Below are 19,960 nucleotides of genomic sequence, written 5' to 3' on the forward strand. Positions count from 1 at the left end.
ATATATATGTGTGTGTGTGTGTGTGTGTATGTATATTTATATATTATGTGAAATTCATTAATAATATTTGTTGGTGTTGATTTGCTCTAAAACCAATGGCTGGAAAGTATTAAGTCACCAGTTAGAACATGCTATTTACATATTTATATAGGTATACATTTGTGTACTTGTCACATAAAGTGACTGGACAATTGATAACTGCTTAATTCCTTTGTTCACATATTCTCTGGTTCCTGAATTCTCATTTATCCTCATCAATCATTTATAATTGCTAATTGACTTGATTGTTTTTTCTTTAAGAATTGCCCTTTTTAGGAGTGGAGATGAGTCAGTTGAAGTGTGCTTGCACTACTTGCTGGACCTGAGTTTGAATCTCTAGCACCCACATAAAAATGCCAATGCAGAGTGCACACCTAGAATCCTAGCATCAGGGAAGCAGAAACAGGATTCCTGGGGCTTGCTGGACAGCCAGCCTAGCTAATAATTTAGCTCCAGGATGGGTGGGAAAGCCTGACTCAAAAAAGTAAAGTGAAAGGTAATCTAAGAAATGCTCATTGTTGACCTCTAGTCTATCTATGCATGCAAACACACACACACACACACACACACACACACACACACACACACACACGCACACGCAAACGCACAGGCACAGGCACATGTACATGCACATAGGATCACATACACTGGTGCATGCATACCCACACACTTGTGTATACTCATGGGAACATGCATTCCAATGTACATATAGAAAAAAATATAGGATTTTTAGAGAATTTATTTTTATATGCACATAAAATTGTCAGTGTTTGAAAAACAAAACTAATATTTCATTATTTATGGATTTTGTAAATATAGTTTATGCCTCTTATCTTTCACTTTTTTTTTTACTATATATTTAGAAAGCTAGATTGACTTCATATTTGAAAGGGAAACATCTGATTAGCAATGTGAAGGTCACTATGCAATATTCCTTCAAAATAGTCCTTGTGGAGGCAGAGGAATATTTTGTTAATTGTACTCAGGATCATGGGTGAAGAACCGGGAAGACTGAGAGGGCATTGCTATCTGAACAAGATTCATCTGGAACATTTTAGGTAGCTTTAAACATACAATGTTTAAATGTTTAAAAGCACTTCCATTGTTCTATATCTGATACAAGTGAATCCTTTTGCTGACATTTGATTTTGACAATTTTCCCCATTTATCTTTAAAGGTACTGTGGCCGCAGCAGCTGGCCTTCACCCAGGGCAGTGTATTATCAAAGTAAATGGAATCAATGTCAGCAAAGAGACACATGCCAGTGTCATCGCACATGTGACAGCCTGCCGGAAATACAGGCGGCCAATGAAGGTACATATAAGATTGGACTGAACTGAAAACTCATATGAAATATTGAGGGGATGACATAGAATAATGCATGAAAAGCTTTAAGGTTTCCAGTTCTCTTCCAATTTAAGCACCACACTGTGAATCTCATGATGACTACTGCATTTGATTAGTTAATCCTTACTAGTATTGGCTATGTCTAAATAGTTGTATTTTATCATTATATTTTATTCTTGTAGCATCGTTGTCTGTTTAAAGACATGTTCTGAGACACTTTCCTTTCTTTCTTTTGTCTCTCTCACCCTTTCAAATCCCATTGTTTCTGGGGGTTGAACCCAGGGCCACATGCATACTGGACAAGTGTTTTCCACCAAGCTCCTCCCTCAGCCCTTATTTTTGATAAGTTTATTAATGTTAAATCTACAGCTATGAAATGTTTTCATGAGATACTTTCAAATATATACTGATCAAGCTTGTATAAATATACTCTTCATAACAAATCTTCTATGGAAAAGTATAGACTGTGGATTTTATATAGCCAGTGGCTAATTTTTAATTATAGTTATTTAGGCAACTGGATTTAGCTTTAAAAGAAACTACCAGAACATACTTGCCAGTGTTTAAAATTTTAAGCATTGTCCTTTGATCCATTAAATGCCATCAAGAGATGAAATTGCAACCTAATATAAGCAAAACCTAATGTCTGAATAAAAAGTGAGCAGTGGCTTGGTAGACTTGAGTCTCAGGTAATCCGCTAGAGGCAGAGGGACCCTTTATTGGGGGAGGGTCATATGTTTTCCTTACTCTGTATGATAACGTTCTCTTGCTTTTGAGAATATGACTGTGCCCACACCAGGTGGATGAATGACTGCTTTTACTGAAGCTAGGGCTGAAGTTCTGCAAGGCATTGATTCCATAGGGAAAGAGCTGATTTATTTTACTTACTACTAAGGTCAGAATTGGAATAGAAACTTAGACATTATGCATAGACTCATAGGTTACTCTGAATGATGGCAGGTCAGGAAGCACTTGTTGAACTGTACACTTCAGAAATAATCAAGCCTTCCTCTTCTGTTAGGATTTTACTAAGTAAATAAACTGATTCACTTGAGTTTTACCCCTTTCCCTTTCCCTACCTATTTCCCTGGAGAAGTCATGATCAGGAAATCATTAAGAGAAACAATGAATTCACTGAGTACTATACACTGTCAGGTATCGATTGCCATGTAACAGAGGACCCCAAAACCAGGTGACTTAGGACAGCACTGTCTTTCTCTGAATTTGACGGGAAGGTGGTTCTTCTGAAACTGCTGATGTGCCTTTGTTCTGCGAGGACCTCATAGGGTACCTGGATCCCCTCTTCATAGCATCCAGATGTATGTGCCAAGCTGCCCATCTGAGTTCTTGTCTAGAAGGTCTTTTGCAGGGTTCTTCTTTATGCATAGTACCAACATATCAGGAGGGAGTGTTCGCTGCCATAAGCCTTCTACCTGGGTGATACTTGCCACTAATCCTTTGGGACAATTGAGTCATAGGGCCAAGGCAGGGTCAGGGTGAGAAGGACCTAAAAGAAAACATGAATCTGTGGGTGTGGTTCATCACAGATAAAAGAATGACCAAGTCAACTAGTGTATGTGTGTGTGTGTGTGTGTGTGTGTGTGTGTGTGTGTGTGTGTGTGTGTGTGTGTGGTGTTAGAGATTAAGCCTAGAGCCTTGTGAATGTTAAGCATGTCCTTACTCCTGAGTTCTACCACATCTACAATCCTTGAATCTTATTTTAGTGACTTATAGCAGCACACTAGCTAAACACAATTGTAGAGCTGATTCAGGGAAAACTGAATGCTACACATTATATTACACTTAAGTAATTCAGCTCAATTTGATTTATCATCTTATTTATAAACCTTAGAGCCATGTAACCCTTGAAGCATTTATTTGGAAATCATTTCATCTGTCTTGTTTCTCTAAAGAAGATTGGAACTGCTGTTTCAGTTAAACTATAGGATGAATTATGTCTTACATGAAAGGATGTTACGTGACTTGGAAATTCAGTATGATAGAGTTGGTTTTCCAGTTTTCACATTGGTTTGATTCATAATACCATTAATGTATTAAAATATAGTTAATGTTAGGACCTTAAAATAGTGTGCATAATTATAGGTAATTGGTGCAGGAAATAATTGCCCATTAGCATTTGTTTATTTTAAGGTATAATTTATAACTCACTTAAAGATATACTTGAGACATTTTAGTAAGACATTTGAGAACTCTATTTCATTTTAAAGAATTCATGCTTAGAATAAATGCATAGAGTATATCTTCTGAAAATAATTTAAGCTAGAAACAGTCAGAGCATTATCATTGGCTGTTTACTCTGAGATTTTATTTCATTTTCAAATAAACAAACTAGATGGTCAAGCTTCTTCCTAAAACAGGATTATGAAGTTAATATGCATCTTGACATCTACACAGTATCTCTGAGAGTTCTCCCTTTCTTCCCTTCCAGCAAGATTCCATACAGTGGGTTTATGATAGTCTTGAAAGTGCTCATGAAGACCTCCAGAAGTGCCCCTCAAAGCCCCCTGGAGATGAGGCAGGGGATGCTTTTGACTGCAAAGTAGAAGGTAGGTTGCTTTTTTCTCATGTGCTTATGCTATTCTCTTCTATAGTGTCTGTATCTGTCCCCAAGTACTGAGGTCTTGTTTTTAGTCTGTGGCTCAGTACCAAATTTATATGTCATTATAGACATGCAAGTAGTAATGGGTAGTGGTTGACATGTGATAATTTTTTTTGAGGTAGGGTTTCACTTACTATATGGCCTAGTCTGGTCCAGAATATGTGATGATCTTTCTGCCATTGCCTCCTAAGTGATGGGATTACAGGTGAGCACCGGATGCTCTGTAGCAGGCCCCTTTGCAGTTTTTTCCCAGGTTTTCTCATTTAGTCATCAAAACAAAGTCTCATCAGTTACTGAACCTCTCCTTAGGGAAGAAATTGAGTCCAGTTAGGTTAAGGGTTTAGTGTGCTAGTTAAGTCATGGCGGGTAGGAGGGTAGATTCAACTCAGGATTTCCCTCTTGGAGGTGATTGTCATTTACACATTTCTGTTCCTATGGGGCTTACCATAGTAAGCTTTCTTGGAAGCTAGGCAGAAATGCAGACTTTCTACCTCCACCCCTAATGGCTCTAGGTCTCCATTTTCTCTGCTTCACGTAATCATGTACATACAAGAAGTCATAGTATTGAGATAGTCTGTAGCACCTTTAAAATATAAACGTGAGTCAAGTAATGTTTATTATAGTCCCACCTTGACAATGAGAGAAGGGGTTAATATCTGTGCTTGTGACACCACACACACACACACACACACACACACACACACACACACACACACACCCCTTTTGAAAAGCCTCTTGTTTCTGTTTCTGTTTCTCAGTGGAGCAGTCTGTAAAATGTCTGTATTCAGTGACTCCTTTACCTACAGCAGCTGGGGCTATTGTATTTATGCCTGCACTTGCCAAATATCTTGAGTAATTTTTTTCAAAACTTTCCCATAGAAGTCCTTGAATCCACTCTTACATTTTTGTTGTGTCCTTCCAACATGTTTATTAGTGGGAATCTCTGGACAGCTTCTGTTATACTGTAAATTTCCTTTGAGATGGGATCTCTAATTGTTCTTGAGGTTACTGATTAGGCTGGGCAGGCTGGCTTGCCAAGGAGACCTAGGGATTCTCCTGTAGACAGAAGGTTTCTCCAGTCCTGCCCAGGCCCTACGGTTGGGATGAATCTCTCTCACCCGCATCCTGCAGCAGCTTGGTCCCAAATAAACACAGAGAAGCTTATATTATTTTCAAACTGTATGACCTAATGGCTCAGGCTTCTCCCTAGCTAGCTCTTACAACTTAACTCAGCCCATTTCTTTTAATCTATATGTCGCCACCTGTTTTGTGGCTTTACCTGTGTGCCATTGCATGCTGCTCCCTGGACGGCGGGATGGCATCTCTCCTGCCTCTCCTTTCTCCTCTCACTATCTCCCTTGGATTTTTCCACCTGGCTCCATCCTGTCCTGCCAAGGCCAAAATGGCTTTATTTATCAATCAATCAGAGCAACACATATTCACAGCATACAGAAGGACATCTCACAGTACTTCCCCTTTTCTGTTTTTGAAAGAGATTGCATTTATAATCAACCCCCTTTAAATAAAAATAAACATTTATAAACAATATTTTGGAAATTTGAGTGTAGCTTCTCATACTACTTCCTGCTGGTTATGGGTGCTGGCAAACTTTGGGGATTCTGAGAAAGAAAGCTATTTTTGGATGTTGGACGATCTGGGTCATGGTGTCATCAGAGACCTTTCAGGGGGTCTTGGCAGATCAAATCATATGAGCCTAGAAGCAATCCATAGGTTTTCATCTTCTGTGGAAACAAAAGCAGAACCTTTTTTCCAAAGCAACATATCCTTAGACATAAATTTTAAAGTCAAGATAACTTTAAAATGTATAATTGGCTTAATTCAGCAGCCTTTACAATCAAATGTCTTTCTACAGTTAAAAATCCCAAATACAATATAATCCAGACCTTGTGTGTGATTTCCATCTTTATGTGGCTTATTTTTTTATATTAGTTTTAACCTTCTGTCTACAGTCTCCTGTTCCTGTTTCCCTGGCACTGGGATTACAAACGTGTGGGCCACTATCCCAGCATGCTTATATGGATTTTGCAGATCAGGCTCAGGTTCCTCATGCTGGCAAGACAAGCACTAAATTAACTGAGCCATCTTCCCAAATCTCAGCTTCAAGGATTTTCTTTATTGGGAAAAAGGGTCAAAGACTGTGTCTATTCCTGTTGTGTGAATCTGTTTACACTGTTCATGAGGGAATTTCTCTCCATTGTTGGAAGAATGCTTGGCCTGATCTGTCCAACCCATGGGTAGTGTAAAAACTGTCTCAGTCTCATAAAACAGTAATGTTGTTATGATAAAATATAATACTATTTATTCACAATAGAATTAGGTCCTGAGGCTTTTACTCCCCAATTTGGAATAAGTCAGCATTGATCCACATCAGAAGGTGAATTGGTTTATGTGATGTTAGAAACTAAAAGGGATATTTATTTACTTTAAGGTTAACTGCTATTCTACATTAGCCTAGTTGATATATATTTATGTATATATGTATATTTATATGTTTATTTATAACACAAAAGTTCTATAAGAGAAAAAAATATATATATATACCTTTCTTTATATATATGGTATCTATATCTACCTTCCCAGTGCTGCAGTTAAAGGCATGCACCACCACATGTGGCCTTAAACTTTTCTTTAATTCCTTTCCACAAGTTGGAAACTTAGTGGGTGGGTGGACTCTTGCCCTGAGTTCACCACTCCAGCTTTATTCCATTTCTTATTTCATTTATCTCTTTGAATAGAGGATTTAAGCTCCGTTCCACTTTCTGGTGCCTGTTTTCTCTTCAAATATTTTTCCTTCCTCAGCTTGCTCTTCTTCATTATGTATCTTCATTAAAGTTAACACTAATAACCACAAAACAAAGTCTATATTAGGCTGCTTTGAGATTTCCTCTGCCAACTGAACTAATCCAAATCTCTTCATTTTAGCCTCAGGCAGACTCTTTGGACAGGGGCAAAAAGCAGGCACTTTCTTCACCAAAGTATCACGAGAATGATCTCTAGGCAACATACTAAAATTCTCCCAGGTTCAAATAACTCTTAGTGCCACTGTCTTCCGTGCTTCTCGTAGTATGGCTTCTTAAGCAGTGCTACAAGCATTCCACTGCTTTCATAACCCAAAGTACAACACTCCAAATTCCTCCAAACAAAAGCATGATCAGGCCTATCCCAGCATTACCCCACTCCTGGTACCAAAATCTGTTTTAGTTAGGGTTTTTTTTTTTTTTATTGCTGTGAAGAAGCACCATGACCATGCAACTCTCACAAAGAAAACATTTAATTGAGGTGGTGGCTTATAATTTCAGAGGTTCAGTCCATTATCATCATCATGGGGAGCATGGCAACGTGTAGGCAGATGTGGTGCTACCTATATCTTGACCAGAAGGCAGCAGGAAGTTTACTGACTGTCACACTGAGGAAAGCCCACCCCCACAGTGACACATGTTCTCCAACAAGGCAATACCTCCTAATAGTACACTCTCTTTTGGGGCCATTTTCTTTCAAACCACCACAGACATTTATATATTTATAAATTTATATATGTTTATATATAAATATATACATTTTTATATAAACATATATCTATATAAAATAGATATATATTCTTTTCTGTTATAGGACTTTGGTGTTATAAATAAAAGTTGCATATATATTTATATGCAAATATGTATCATAAATATAAAAACGTGAGTATATAAATATGTACACATTTTTATATATATATATATATATCATATATATGCATTCATTTCTCCTCTAGGACTTTAGAATTATAAATATTTTATTTTCTCTTACTCACTGTCTACTACTAGGCCACACAACAGTTTCTTCTATGAGATTTTAGGTATTTACCCCTCAGCTTTCTGAATGTAGGCTAAACTATAGTTGAAATTTCTAGATGGAAATTTTAGTCTAGTGAACATTGATAGACTTTCTCAGTGAATTTTCTCTCCAAGATGTGGTTTGAGAAACTTCAAGCATCTGGAAATAAAAATGACTCTTATATCCCCTTCCTGCCTCTGAAATATGACCTGCTTTGTGGTTATTTATTTATTTATTTATTTATTTATTTATTTATTTTTATTTAATCATTTGAGTACATTTTCACACCTATTTGAGGCTATTTTAGAATATCTGACGTTGATTCATACCCACGTTCTAAAAAGACTTGCTCATTTGTTCTTGTGTGTGTATGAGTGTTTGCCTGCATGTGTATGTATTTTCACCAAGTACATGTCTGGTGCTCATGGAGGCCAGAAGAGGGTACCTGATCCACAGATGGTTATGAGCCACCATGTAGATCCTGGGAACTGAACCTAGGGCCTCTGCAGGAGCAGATAGTTCTCTTAGCTTCTGAGCCTTCTCTCCAGCTGCTCACATATGCTTCAGATGAAAAGAAGGTGCAGTTGCTTCTATTCTGTTTACATTGATATAAACCAGCATGTATGTGGTCCACTGATCAAAGTGATATATCGATCAGATTAGATAGATTAAAATATCAAGATTTGAATCTGTCAAATAATGGCTTTTCTTAGAAATATTTTGTTTTTTAAAGCATTAGCAAGAATAAATATTCCACTTAGTATGTCTAACTTAGATAGCCTTTAAAGAACTCTTAAAAAATATTAAAAGATTCTCTGGGCATAGTGGTATATGTCTTTACTCGTAGCACTTGGGAGGCAGGTCCAGGCAGACCTTTTTTGAGTTCAAGGCCAACCTGGGCCTACATGATAAGTTCTGGGTGAGCCAAAGCTGCATAGTAAAATGCTGTATCAACAATAAAATAAAAAAAACCCAGAGATTCAACATTACTTGATGAGGAGGAAAAAAAACATGAATTAGCTACACCAAAATTATATTCCAGAGGTCATCGACAAGTTCAACACCATGGCCATTATCGACGGCAAGAAGGAGCATGTGAGTCTGACCGTGGACAACGTCCACCTCGAGTACGGGGTTGTCTATGAGTATGACAGCACAGCGGGTACCAAGTGCAACGTTGTGGAGAAGATGGTGGAGCCCAAAGGGTTCTTCAGCCTGACTGCCAAGGTAGGAGTGACCCTGTGACAGTGAGAGTCTTCTCAATTAGACACCCAGACTGTTTCCTCTTCATTATACGGCATGACTGTGCATGTTACAGCAGTTACCTCTTTCAACTCTCCCCAGTCTTCATTATGTACCAGCTTCTTTTCATTGACCCTAGGAGCTTAGTGCTGAGTTGTGTGAGACTCCTGCCCAGGCAAGGCTTAGCTGACTTTTAACGTTGCTATAGTCCTAATTCGGGCCAAAGAATAAGTTTCAGATAATTTTCATAATAGCTTTTCAAATGTACATTATTAAGAGTGCTTCATGTCATGAAATACAAGAAATTTAAAAATTCTTCAAGTGCCAAAATGTTGGGAAACTTAGGAACCAGTTTGCAAATCGATCCATAGATGTCTGTTTAATTGTTGTTTGTAAATGATGATGTCAGATGGTCCTTTGGTGAAAGCAAGATGGAGAAGGAGGAAAGGACTTTAAATCCGAATGGAACGGCATATAATGTGAAAGAAGTAGATGACCTAAACCTTTAGTAGATCCATCTGTGCCCTCTGCACATCTGGACTTCAGTGTTCCAGTTTACTTTTCTATCGTCCTATGAGGACTTTGATTTTACAACTTGGACAGATAAGATACAGTTTCTTGACCTTTATGTCCTCACTTTCATTGTTACTTCAAATATGTATAGTTGAGATGCTACCTTTAAAACATTCTTTTTAAAAATTTAAGTAGGCCCATGTGGTTTCTTCTCCTGGCCCCGGGCAGGCGGCCCCAAGCTGGCTTGTAGGTGTCCATCCCGACCAGGTCCTAATGGCACCTGGAAGGAGACATACATAGAGCCTTAACTTGACTGCAGTATACAAAAAATTTGCTCACTGAAAACACTATTTGGCTGGTGGTGGCACACGCTTTTAATCCCAGCACTCAGAAGGCAGAAGCAGAAGGATATCTATGAGTTTGAAGCCAGTTGGTTCTACAGAGTGAAGTCCAGGACAGCCAGGACTACACAGAAAAACGCTGTCTCAAAAATGCAAAACCAACCAACCAAACAAAATTATTTGGATGCTCTTATCTGGAAACTTTATCAGCCAGAGCTCAAACACTGAATAGGCATCACATTATAATCTACTAGGATACTTTTTTCCCCCTTTTTTCAAAGGCTAATCCGACTCCCTTTTATTCTTTTTTACTACTGAAAGTAGATTTCTTTCATACAATATATTTTCATTAAGATTTTCCCTCCCCTTTGCTTCTCCCAGATCCTCCCTGCTTCCCTACCCACCCAAATCCACACCCTTTCTTTCTATCTTATTAACATACAAACAGGCATTAGTAAAAATTATAATAAGTAAATAAATAAATAAATAACCAGAAAAGCAACAAAATAAACAAAACAAAACCAAAAATAGGCAAGGAATAGGTACGAGGAACGCATAGAGACACTGGGACACACACACTTGCACATACAGACAATCCATTGAAAACAGAATCAGAAACCATAGTACATAAGGTCTATTATCAAAACCATTTACAGTGCCTCGACAAAGCTTTGTGAGAAATTTTCCTTTATTCAGCCTCTCAGCAGGCAGTTGTTTTTCGATCCATCCTCTGTGGTCCACTCGGTAAGGGGGATGTCAATGCTGTTCCTTTGTTTGTTGTTAAGTTATTTTTCTTTTGTGTATATTTATCACCACAGATTCTGGAGGCCCTAGTCAAAAGTGATGATCATTTTGTACAAAACTGCACCAGCCTTAACTCTTTGAATGAAGTGATACCCACAGAGCTTCAGAATAAATTCAGCACCATGTGCAGTGAAAGGATTGAACATGTATGCCACAGAATATCGAGTTATAGAAAGGTAAATAGCTTCAATTTTACTTGGTGCTGTTATTGAAGTTATCGTTGGAGTCACATTTAATTCACTTTCTGATGTCTTCTTTAAATAGGTGTTATATACTCATTTATTGAAATAACATTCGTATAATTTTCTTGGTCAGTTTTCTGTTGCTGTAACAAGATGCTTGAGACCAAGTAAGTTTTTCTGTCTTGAAGATCTTTTGCACTTATGTTGTTTCCATTGTGTCTTTCTGGGATTTCTGTGTGTATGAACTGTGTTTGGATGTGTTTCCTGGGCTTTTTCTTAGCTCTTTTTCTCCTGGTAGTTTGTTTGTTTCATCCTACTCTGGTTTGCTTGTTTTTATTTTATCTAATTTTTTAATTTTTTTTTTTTTTTAATGTTTGTAGTCTAATGTAAGAAAGAAAGGGTATGGATTTAGGTGGATGGAGATTGGGGATCTAGGAGGAGTTCGGAGGGGAAACTGTAATGAGAATATATTGTATAAAAGTCTATTTCCGATAAAAACGAAAACACACACACACACACACACACACACACACACACACACACACAGAAAAGAGTCCTATGAAAATAGATCCCAAGATCTTATGTAGTTGCTGAAATTGAATGCCATGTCTGGCCTTCTGCTTTGTGGTAGCTTAAATAAAAAGGGAAATGATTTATTTTATACTTACCAAAATCTCCGTGAGATATGTATATGTAAGTGTGCATGGATGTCCTACTTAAGGTTACTCTTGCTGTGATAGAACATCATAACCAAAAGCAACTTGGGAGGAAAGGGTTTATTTAGCCGCTCATCATAAAAGGAAGTCAGGACAGGAACTCAAACAGAGCAGGAACCTGGAGGCAGGGGCTGATGCAGAGACCATGGAGGGGTGCTGCTTACTGACTTGCTTCACGTGGCTTGCTCAGCCTGCTTTTTTTTTTTTTTTTACTTTGTTCTTTTTATATATTTTATTGGTAGTGTCAAAATGATAAAGAAAAGCATTGTGCCAAATTAAACTTCTGTCCTCATTTCACAGTCATTCATTTTACATGTACATCCCAGCAATGTGGTCTGCTTATACACAGGTATGTGCACATACATTTCAAAGAAAAAATGCACATACATTAAAATATCAACTAAATTATTAAGGCAGAACATTACTCAGTTTGATTTTTACCTGTTTTTATTACCTCTGGATATGAACAAAATTAAAAACAGAATTGGAGTGAAAACTGAGAATAGTAAGAGTGAAAAAACAGAAACAATTGGTAAAACATGGTATAAAATTAATTTATTTGCAATAATCATGCAGTCTACAGGCATTCAGGGATATAACTAGAAGGAAGGCTCTTATCATGGCAGTGACACATTAGATACTCCATAAACTCAAAGACATATTTTTATCTTTTTTTTTTTATTTTTTTATTAATTTATTTTGCAATACAATTCAGTTCTACATATCAGCCACGGATTCCCTTGTTCTCCCCCCTCCCGTCCCCCTCACCTTCCCCCCAACCCCCCCCCCCCATTCCCATCTCCTCCAGGGCAAAGCCTTCCCCACAGACTGAGATCAACCTGGTAGACTCAGTCCAGGTAGGCCCAGTCCCCTCCTCCCAGGCCGAGCCAAACAATCCTGCATAGGCCCCAGGTTTCAAACAGCCAACTCATGCAATGAGCACAAGATCTGGTCCCACTGCCTGGGTGCCTCCCAAACAGATCAAGCCAATCAACTGTCTCATCCGTTCAGAGGGCCTGATCCAGTAGGGACCCCTCAGCCATTGGTTCATAGTTCATGTGTTTCCATTCATTTGGCTATTTGTCCCTGTGCTTTATCCAACCTTGGTCTCAACAATTCTCGCTCATATAAACCCTCCTCATTCTCGCTAATTGGACTCCCAGAGATCCACCCGGGGCCTAGTCATGGATCTCTGCATCCAGATTCCTCAGTAGTTGGATGAGGTTTCTAGCACAACAAATAGGGTGTTTGGCCATCCCATCACCAGAGTAGGTCAGTTCGGGCTGTCTCTCGACCACTGCCAGCAGTCTGTTGTGTGGGTATCTTTGTGGATTTCTGTGGGCCTCTCTAGCACTTTGCTTCTTCCTATTCTCATGTGGTCTTTATTTACCATGGTCTCCTATTCCTTATTCTCCCTCTCTGTTGTTGATCCAGCTGGGATCTCCCGCTCCCCCAAGCTCTCTTTCCCTCAACCCTCGCCTTTCATTACCCCCACTCATGTCCAGGCTGTTCATGTAGATCTTATTCCATTTCTCTGTCATTGGGTGATCCCTGTGTCTTTCTTGGGGTCCTGTTTTCCAGGTAGCCTCCCTGGTGATGTGAGTAGCAGACAAGTCATCCTTGTTTCATGTCTAGTATCCTGCTATGAGTGAGTACATACCATGTTTGTCTTTCTGAGTCTGGGTTACCTCACTCAGGATGATTTTTTCTAGATCCATCCATTTGTCTGCAAACCTCATGATGCCATTGTTTTTCTCTGCTGAGTAGTATTCCATTGTGTATATGTACCACATTTTGTTTATCCATTCTTCAGTTGAAGGGCATCTGGGTTGTTTCCATGTTCTGGCTATTACAAACAATGCTGATATGAACATAACTGAACAAGTGCTCTTATGGTGTGGTTGAGCATTTCTTGGGTATATGCCCAAGAGTGGTATAGCTGGATCTTGGGGGAGATGGATTCCCAATTTTCTAAGAAAGCGCCATATTGATTTCCAAAGTGGTTGTACAAGCTTGCATTCCCACCAGCAGTGGAGGAGAGTTCCCCTAGCTCCACATCCTCTCCAGCATAAGGTGTCTTCAGTGTTTTTGATCTTAGCCATTCTGACAGGCGTAAGGTGGTATCTCAGAGTTGTTTTGATTTGCATTTCCCTGATGATTAGGGATGTTGAGCAGTTCCTTAAATGTCTTTCGGCCATTTGAGTTTCCTCTGTTGAGAATTCTCTGTTTAGTTCTATAGCCCATTTCTTAATTGGACTGTTGGGCATTTTGATGTCTAATTTCTTGAATTCCTTATATATTCTGGATATCAGTCCTCTGTCAGATGTGGTGTTGGTGAAGATCTTTTCCCATTCTGTAGGCTGTCGCTTTGCCTTGGTGACCGTATCCTTTGCTCTACAAAAGCTTCTCAGTTTCAAGAGGTCCCATTGATTGATTGTTTGTCTCAGAGTCTGTGCTACTGGTGTTCTATTTAGGAAGTAGTCTCCTATACCAATGCGTTCAAGACTACTTCCTACTTTCTCTTCTAGCAGGTTCAGAGTAGCTGGATTTATGTTGAGGTCCTTGATCCACTTGGACTTAAGTTTTGTGCACGGTGATAGATATGGATCTATTTGCAGCCTTCTACATGTTGATATCCAGTTTTGCCAGCACCATTTGTTGAAGATGCTTTCTTTTTTCCATTGTGCACTTTTGGCTTCTTTGTCAAAAATTATATGTTCATAGGTGTGCGGATTAATGTCAGGGTCTTCAATTCGATTCCATTGGTCCACATGTCGGTTTTTATGCCAGTACCAAGCTGTTTTTATTACTGTAGCTCTATAGTAGAGCTTGAAGTCAGGGATCGTGATGCCTCCAGAAGTTGTGTTATTGTACAGGATTCCTTTGTCAGCCTGCTTTCTTATAGAACCCAGGACCACTAACCCAAGGTTGGCATCACCCACAATGGGCTAGGTCCTCCTCCATCAGTCACTAAATAAATGCCCTACAGTTTGCCCTACAGCTGCATATTATAGAAGCAATTTCTCAATAGAGGCTCTCTCCTCTCAGATGTCTTTAGCTTGCGTCAAGTTGACATAAAACTAGCCAGCACAGTAGCCTTTCTTGGGTTCATTTTTCTAAAGAAAATCTTTCATAGCATTTTTTAAAATTTTTTTCAGAATTCATACTTGAGTATTATATTTACATCATTTCCACCCCTCATTCTTCCCCCACATGCTTCCCCTGCTCCATCGCAAATTTATAACCTCTCCTTCTATAAGTGTGTGTGTGTGTGTGTGTGTGTGTGTGTGTGTGTGTGTGTGTGTGTGTGTGCGTGCGTGCATGTGCACCTAATGAGTCCATTTAGTATTGCTTGTATGTATGTGTTTAGGCCTGGTGTTTTGGGATTGGATAATCTATCCGGGAACTTACTCTTGAAGAAAATTCTTTCTCCCTCTGTCTGCAACCATTGATTGCCTGTAGCACTTCATCAAGGGTTATGGCCTTGTGAATGTTCTCCTATCCACATTGGCTAAGCAAATATATTGTTGAGCTTTCATGAGGGTAAGTATCCCTGTCATGTCTAGACCACACTGTGTAGCAGCAGACTTCCTGCTCCTCTAGCTTGTAGAATCTTTCCTATCTCTCTTCTGCTGTGTTCCCTGAGTCATAGATACAGAAGTTACATTGTCAATGTAGCAGTTGAGGCTGGGTACCCAAGACTACTTACTCTCTTCATTTTGACTAGTTGTCACATCAGGTTTTGTAGTGGCAACACCAAGAAGTATCATAGGTAGTGATCATAAATAGACCACTGCAAAGAATGAGTCAAACTGAATGGAGTATATTGTGCTTCAGATATTTTCAGTATATAGGCCATTGGCTCTATGTTCCATAATAAAATGAAATCTAAGTTGTAAGATGGGCTGGGAAGAAAAGAGAAATGTAGCATGGTCTTACATGTTGGTAGGCATGAGGAAAACTTACTTGAGGATTCCTGTCCTCTCACACTTAGCATCTAATTGAAGAGAAAGATCAAAATATATGCAGTGAGAGTAGGCATGCCATTTTTACCGGCTAGAAGTCCTACCAAGATAGTTGAACACCTTGGCATCACATATTTGTTTGTATGAGGTGCTGTCTAGAGCTCTGTAGCACCCTACAGTTTATGACTGTCTATTACAGGAATCAGGCAATGTATGCAGTAGTTTACAGAATTATTTTTATTTGTGTGTGTGTGTGTGTGTGTGTGTGTATGTGTGTGTGCACATGTGCATGTGTGTATGCTCACATGTGCACATGTGTGCATATGCCACAGTGTGTGGATGCCTGCAGAAACCAGAGAAGTCATTGGGTTCCCCAGAGTTCAAGTTATAGAGGGTTGTGAGCCACTGATGTGGGTGCTAGGAACTGAACTTTGGTCCTCTGGGAAAGCAACAAGATCTCTTAACATCTGAGCTATCTCTCCAGCTCCATATATATTCTTACACTATCTTACCAAACAATGAGATACACATTCCATGTCTCACTGATAGAGTAGCTAAAGTTTTCAGCTGTCAGGGAATTTGCCCAGTGGCACATAGCTGATCACAGTGCTGGCAGTTGAAGTTTGATGATTTTTATTCCAGCAGTGGTTCTTGTTTGCTTACTTACATTTGGTGTTGTGTTTTCTTAAACAGCTAATGTACTAACGGTGTGGTTCTGACTATAAGAACAATAGGATTCCTGTAAAGGACAAATCACTGGTTTTTGAATATTCAACAATGGTAACTCCTACAGTAAAAGGACATGTCAGGCAGGGTGTGCTACTGCACCTCTTTAATCTCAGCACTCGGGAGGTGAAGGCAGGTCAATCTCTGTGAGTTTGAGGCCAGTCTAATCTATATAATGAGTTCCAGGCTAGCCAAGGCTTCATAGTGAGCCCTGTTTGAACCACCACCACCACCACCACCACCACCACCACCACCACCACCACCACCACCACCACCGCAAAGCATGTCAAAGTGACAGGAGAAATGCCATTCAAATAATAAAGAACTGAGAAGATGGATTATTGCCTGAATTAGGAGGGAAGATTTGAGTTAGTTGCAGTCAGAGTAGAAAAGGAATGAAATCAGGTTTTTCCAGTGATTGCTTTGTTTGTAATAAGGCAGTAATATAATGTGTTCTTGGATGAGAGTCAGAGTGGAAATGTTGCTGGTCTTTACAACCTGCCTAGATACAAGTTGGTGGTGACCTGGGATGGTTAACAGCCCATGGTATGAAAGGTGTCTGGGGAGCAACATGCTTGCATATGATGGCTTGTTTATGGAAGGTCAAGGTTCTGTCACTTCTTTTCTAAAATTAATAAATGTGTAATAAGGAAAGGGGTATCAGTGGGCTCAGAAGCATACACTGCCAAAGTGGCAAAGATTCCCAGACACATCATATTGGTGAATTTAAGGTATTCTGCATTTATGTAGAAGTAACTGGGTTCCTGTGACATTTTAATGTAGACATGGCCAGCTTCGTGGGCAATGATCACAGATGATAAAAATCCTATCACTGAATACAGACTGTGCTGAGATATGTGTCACGGGTTTAGTCTCAAAGCTCTTATGCATGCTGAGTCCTGTCCTGCCTCTGCCTCTAGGAAATAAATCTTGCCACAGGTCTTGTAGCTGATGAGGCACTTGAATGCTCTCTCCCTTTTGTTATTAATCAAGAAACATCTAGTCTTGTAAAGCCTGATCGTTGTATAAGCTGGGCTCATTGTCATCTCACTTGGCCATAAATAAACTTGAAATAATTAGCTATAGTTTTCATTAGAGGGAGATTCAAGGTTAGCATGAAAATATGTGAAGGACCCTTCCATTTTGAATGGGATGTTGATAATTCTAGTGGTTTGTAGAAGATTAGCTCAGTGTATCTATCAAGTTCATGTCAACAGAAACCACAGCCTTTGTGAATGCAGAGTTTTAATTCCCACATATTTATTTTGAAGTTATTATTATCATTTTTTCTTCCAAATGAAGGCTTTGACATATTTCTTTTTGTGAAATAAAATATATTCATAGAACTCACAGATCAGTGAAGTGCTCGACCATCATCAGAGAAGCTTCCTCCTGAAGCAGATGGGAACAAGTACAGAGATCAACAGTTAGACATTATACACGCGCGCGTGCACGCACGCGCGCACACACACACACACACACACACACACACACACACACACACACACACACACGGACAGATACAGGCAGACAGACATAGAAACACTCAGCCCTAAATGAGATGTCTCTTTCAAATCCCTCCCCTCAGAGCTCAGGGAAGTCCTCAGAAGAGGAGGCAGAAAGAATGTAATACCAGCAGAGATGGAGGACACTAGGAAAACAAGACCCTCTAAATCAACATGATCAAAGCTCTTATGAACTCACAGAGACTGAGTCAGCATCCTTGGGGTGTGCATGGGTCTGCATCAGGTCTCTGTGTATATATTATGGCTTCTAGTTTAGTGTTTTTATGGGATTCTTGAGTGTGCGAATGAGTGATTTTCTGACTCCTGTGCCTTCTCTTGGATTCTTTTCCTTCTGTAGGTTTGTCTTGTCCAAATTTGATGTAATAGTTTTGGTTTTATCTTAATATATTTTATTTTATTATATTTTTTAAAAAATGAATGGATGAAAACCTAGCCACCAGGGTAAAGATTAAACAACTGAACTGTCATTTATACTTGCTGGGGAGGGAAAATAGGTTTTTCTCCTATGGAGTGACATTGGATATATCAACCACTCCAGGGCAGTCCTCATGTTCAGGAGTAGTCGACCAATATATAATGGACTCCACAGTTTTTTGTGTGTGCTTTTGTTTGGTTATAATTTGGTAGGTTTGTTTGCTTGTTTGTTTGTTTTTTTCTGTTTGAGTGTTGTTTTATCTTGTTCTCTTGGTTTGAGGGGCTTTTGCTGTTGTATTGTGGTTTTGAGCAAAAATTTAAAGTTGTGTAGGTAGGGAAGGGGAAGGATATGAAATGACTTGGGGTAAGGGAAAATATGATCAAAATATATTTAAATAAAAATTGTCTTATATAAAAAAGTGTCCATGGGAGCTAAAATCTTAGGCTGACTTTATTTTATTCTGACTCCAAACATTTTAGATTTTAGAACTAAGAACTAATCAATTCCTGTAGCTTCTGGAGTCAGATTCCTGAGGTCATAATAGGTTTCCTACAGGCCACCAGATGTGTTTCTGTCCATGTATGATGTAAGCCTGGAGCATCCTGGACAACTGAATGTATCTCAAGAAGGAATTCATTCTGTGTAGCAAAACTGTGATTGGTTCAGGTGTAAAGCTGTGCCTTGCTTTGGGAACATGCTTCTTACACTGTACTGAAAGCCCTTCCTAATACTGTAGTCACTGTCCTGGTTGAAATAATTGGACTTATCATGAGGCTTGGGAATTCTTTGTAAGCATCCTAGAGGCAGTTCTTATTTACACAAAAATATCACTGAAAGAATTGGAAAACTTCCTTTGAATTTTCCTTCTACTTTCCTACATATAGTCCTCAAACTGACACACAGATTTGGAAAATAGTGCATAAATTTCTTTGCCCTCCTTTTCTAAGAAGATAATCTAATACAAAAATCTTTTTCCTAACTCCATTGCAAAGCATTTTACATTTAATTGAAATGGGAGACATCTGCGGAGTAATAATTTACTTTTATATTATCTCTGGGTTTTAGTTAAGTGACTATATTGAATTTAAACATGAATTAGCTTCCAGTACATAAATTACCTGAAGTTTCATGTCCAAGAACTGAGCATTCCTGTCAGTTTACAAATACTCGTTCATTATCACCTGTATTAAAAACGTATCCTTCTTTGCCCTCTGCCTCCTCTCCACCCCGTTTCGTTCTCTCTTCTCCTTCCTGGAAGGAGCCTTCCCTACCCTTCAGTGTACCGTGTACTCTCTTTGATTCCTCAGCACTCTACAACTGGCTCAGACCCCGGCCACGTCCCAGAAATGACTGTATTTTGTCAAAGCCCCTTCACTGTCCCCCTTTATCATGTTTCAACAGAACCTGCTGCAGCTGACCTTGTTCTCTGGAACACTGCCCATTCCTAGGCTGTGTCTTTTCCTGTTGGTGTGTTCCTAGGACCTGAGCTTGTTTCTTCTTTTCTTTCTTACCTTTCATTGACAATCTCCCGGGCTTAGTACTTGATGTTCTTTCATTCTGCATCCTTTGGTGATCTCAGTCGCCTGGTCTACTGGGCTTCTCCACATGAGGTTATGAATATCTCAGGCCTTACATGCTTCCAACCAAGTCCCCATTTCGCCCCTCTGCAGTGTCCCCTGTCTGCTAC

At 39.2% G+C, this 19,960-nt stretch overlaps 1 protein-coding gene across 2 annotated transcripts in view; it reads left to right on the forward strand.

Moving 5' to 3' along the window:
* Prex2 (phosphatidylinositol-3,4,5-trisphosphate dependent Rac exchange factor 2) overlaps positions 1 to 19,960 on the forward strand; it is a 308,185-nt gene that overhangs the window by 139,389 nt on the left and 148,836 nt on the right. For both annotated transcript variants that reach the window (XM_052715840.1, XM_052715841.1), the window contains 4 exons: positions 1,217 to 1,353; positions 3,836 to 3,953; positions 8,886 to 9,070; positions 10,758 to 10,919. In XM_052715840.1, the coding sequence (XP_052571800.1) occupies positions 1,217 to 1,353; positions 3,836 to 3,953; positions 8,886 to 9,070; positions 10,758 to 10,919 (602 nt within the window). The remainder of the gene's footprint in view (positions 1 to 1,216; positions 1,354 to 3,835; positions 3,954 to 8,885; positions 9,071 to 10,757; positions 10,920 to 19,960) is intronic.

This window comes from Peromyscus californicus, unplaced genomic scaffold (genome assembly GCF_007827085.1).
Source record: "Peromyscus californicus insignis strain IS unplaced genomic scaffold, ASM782708v3 Scaffold_5__1_contigs__length_169319896, whole genome shotgun sequence".
In the NCBI taxonomy this organism is placed as follows: domain Eukaryota; kingdom Metazoa; phylum Chordata; class Mammalia; order Rodentia; family Cricetidae; genus Peromyscus; species Peromyscus californicus.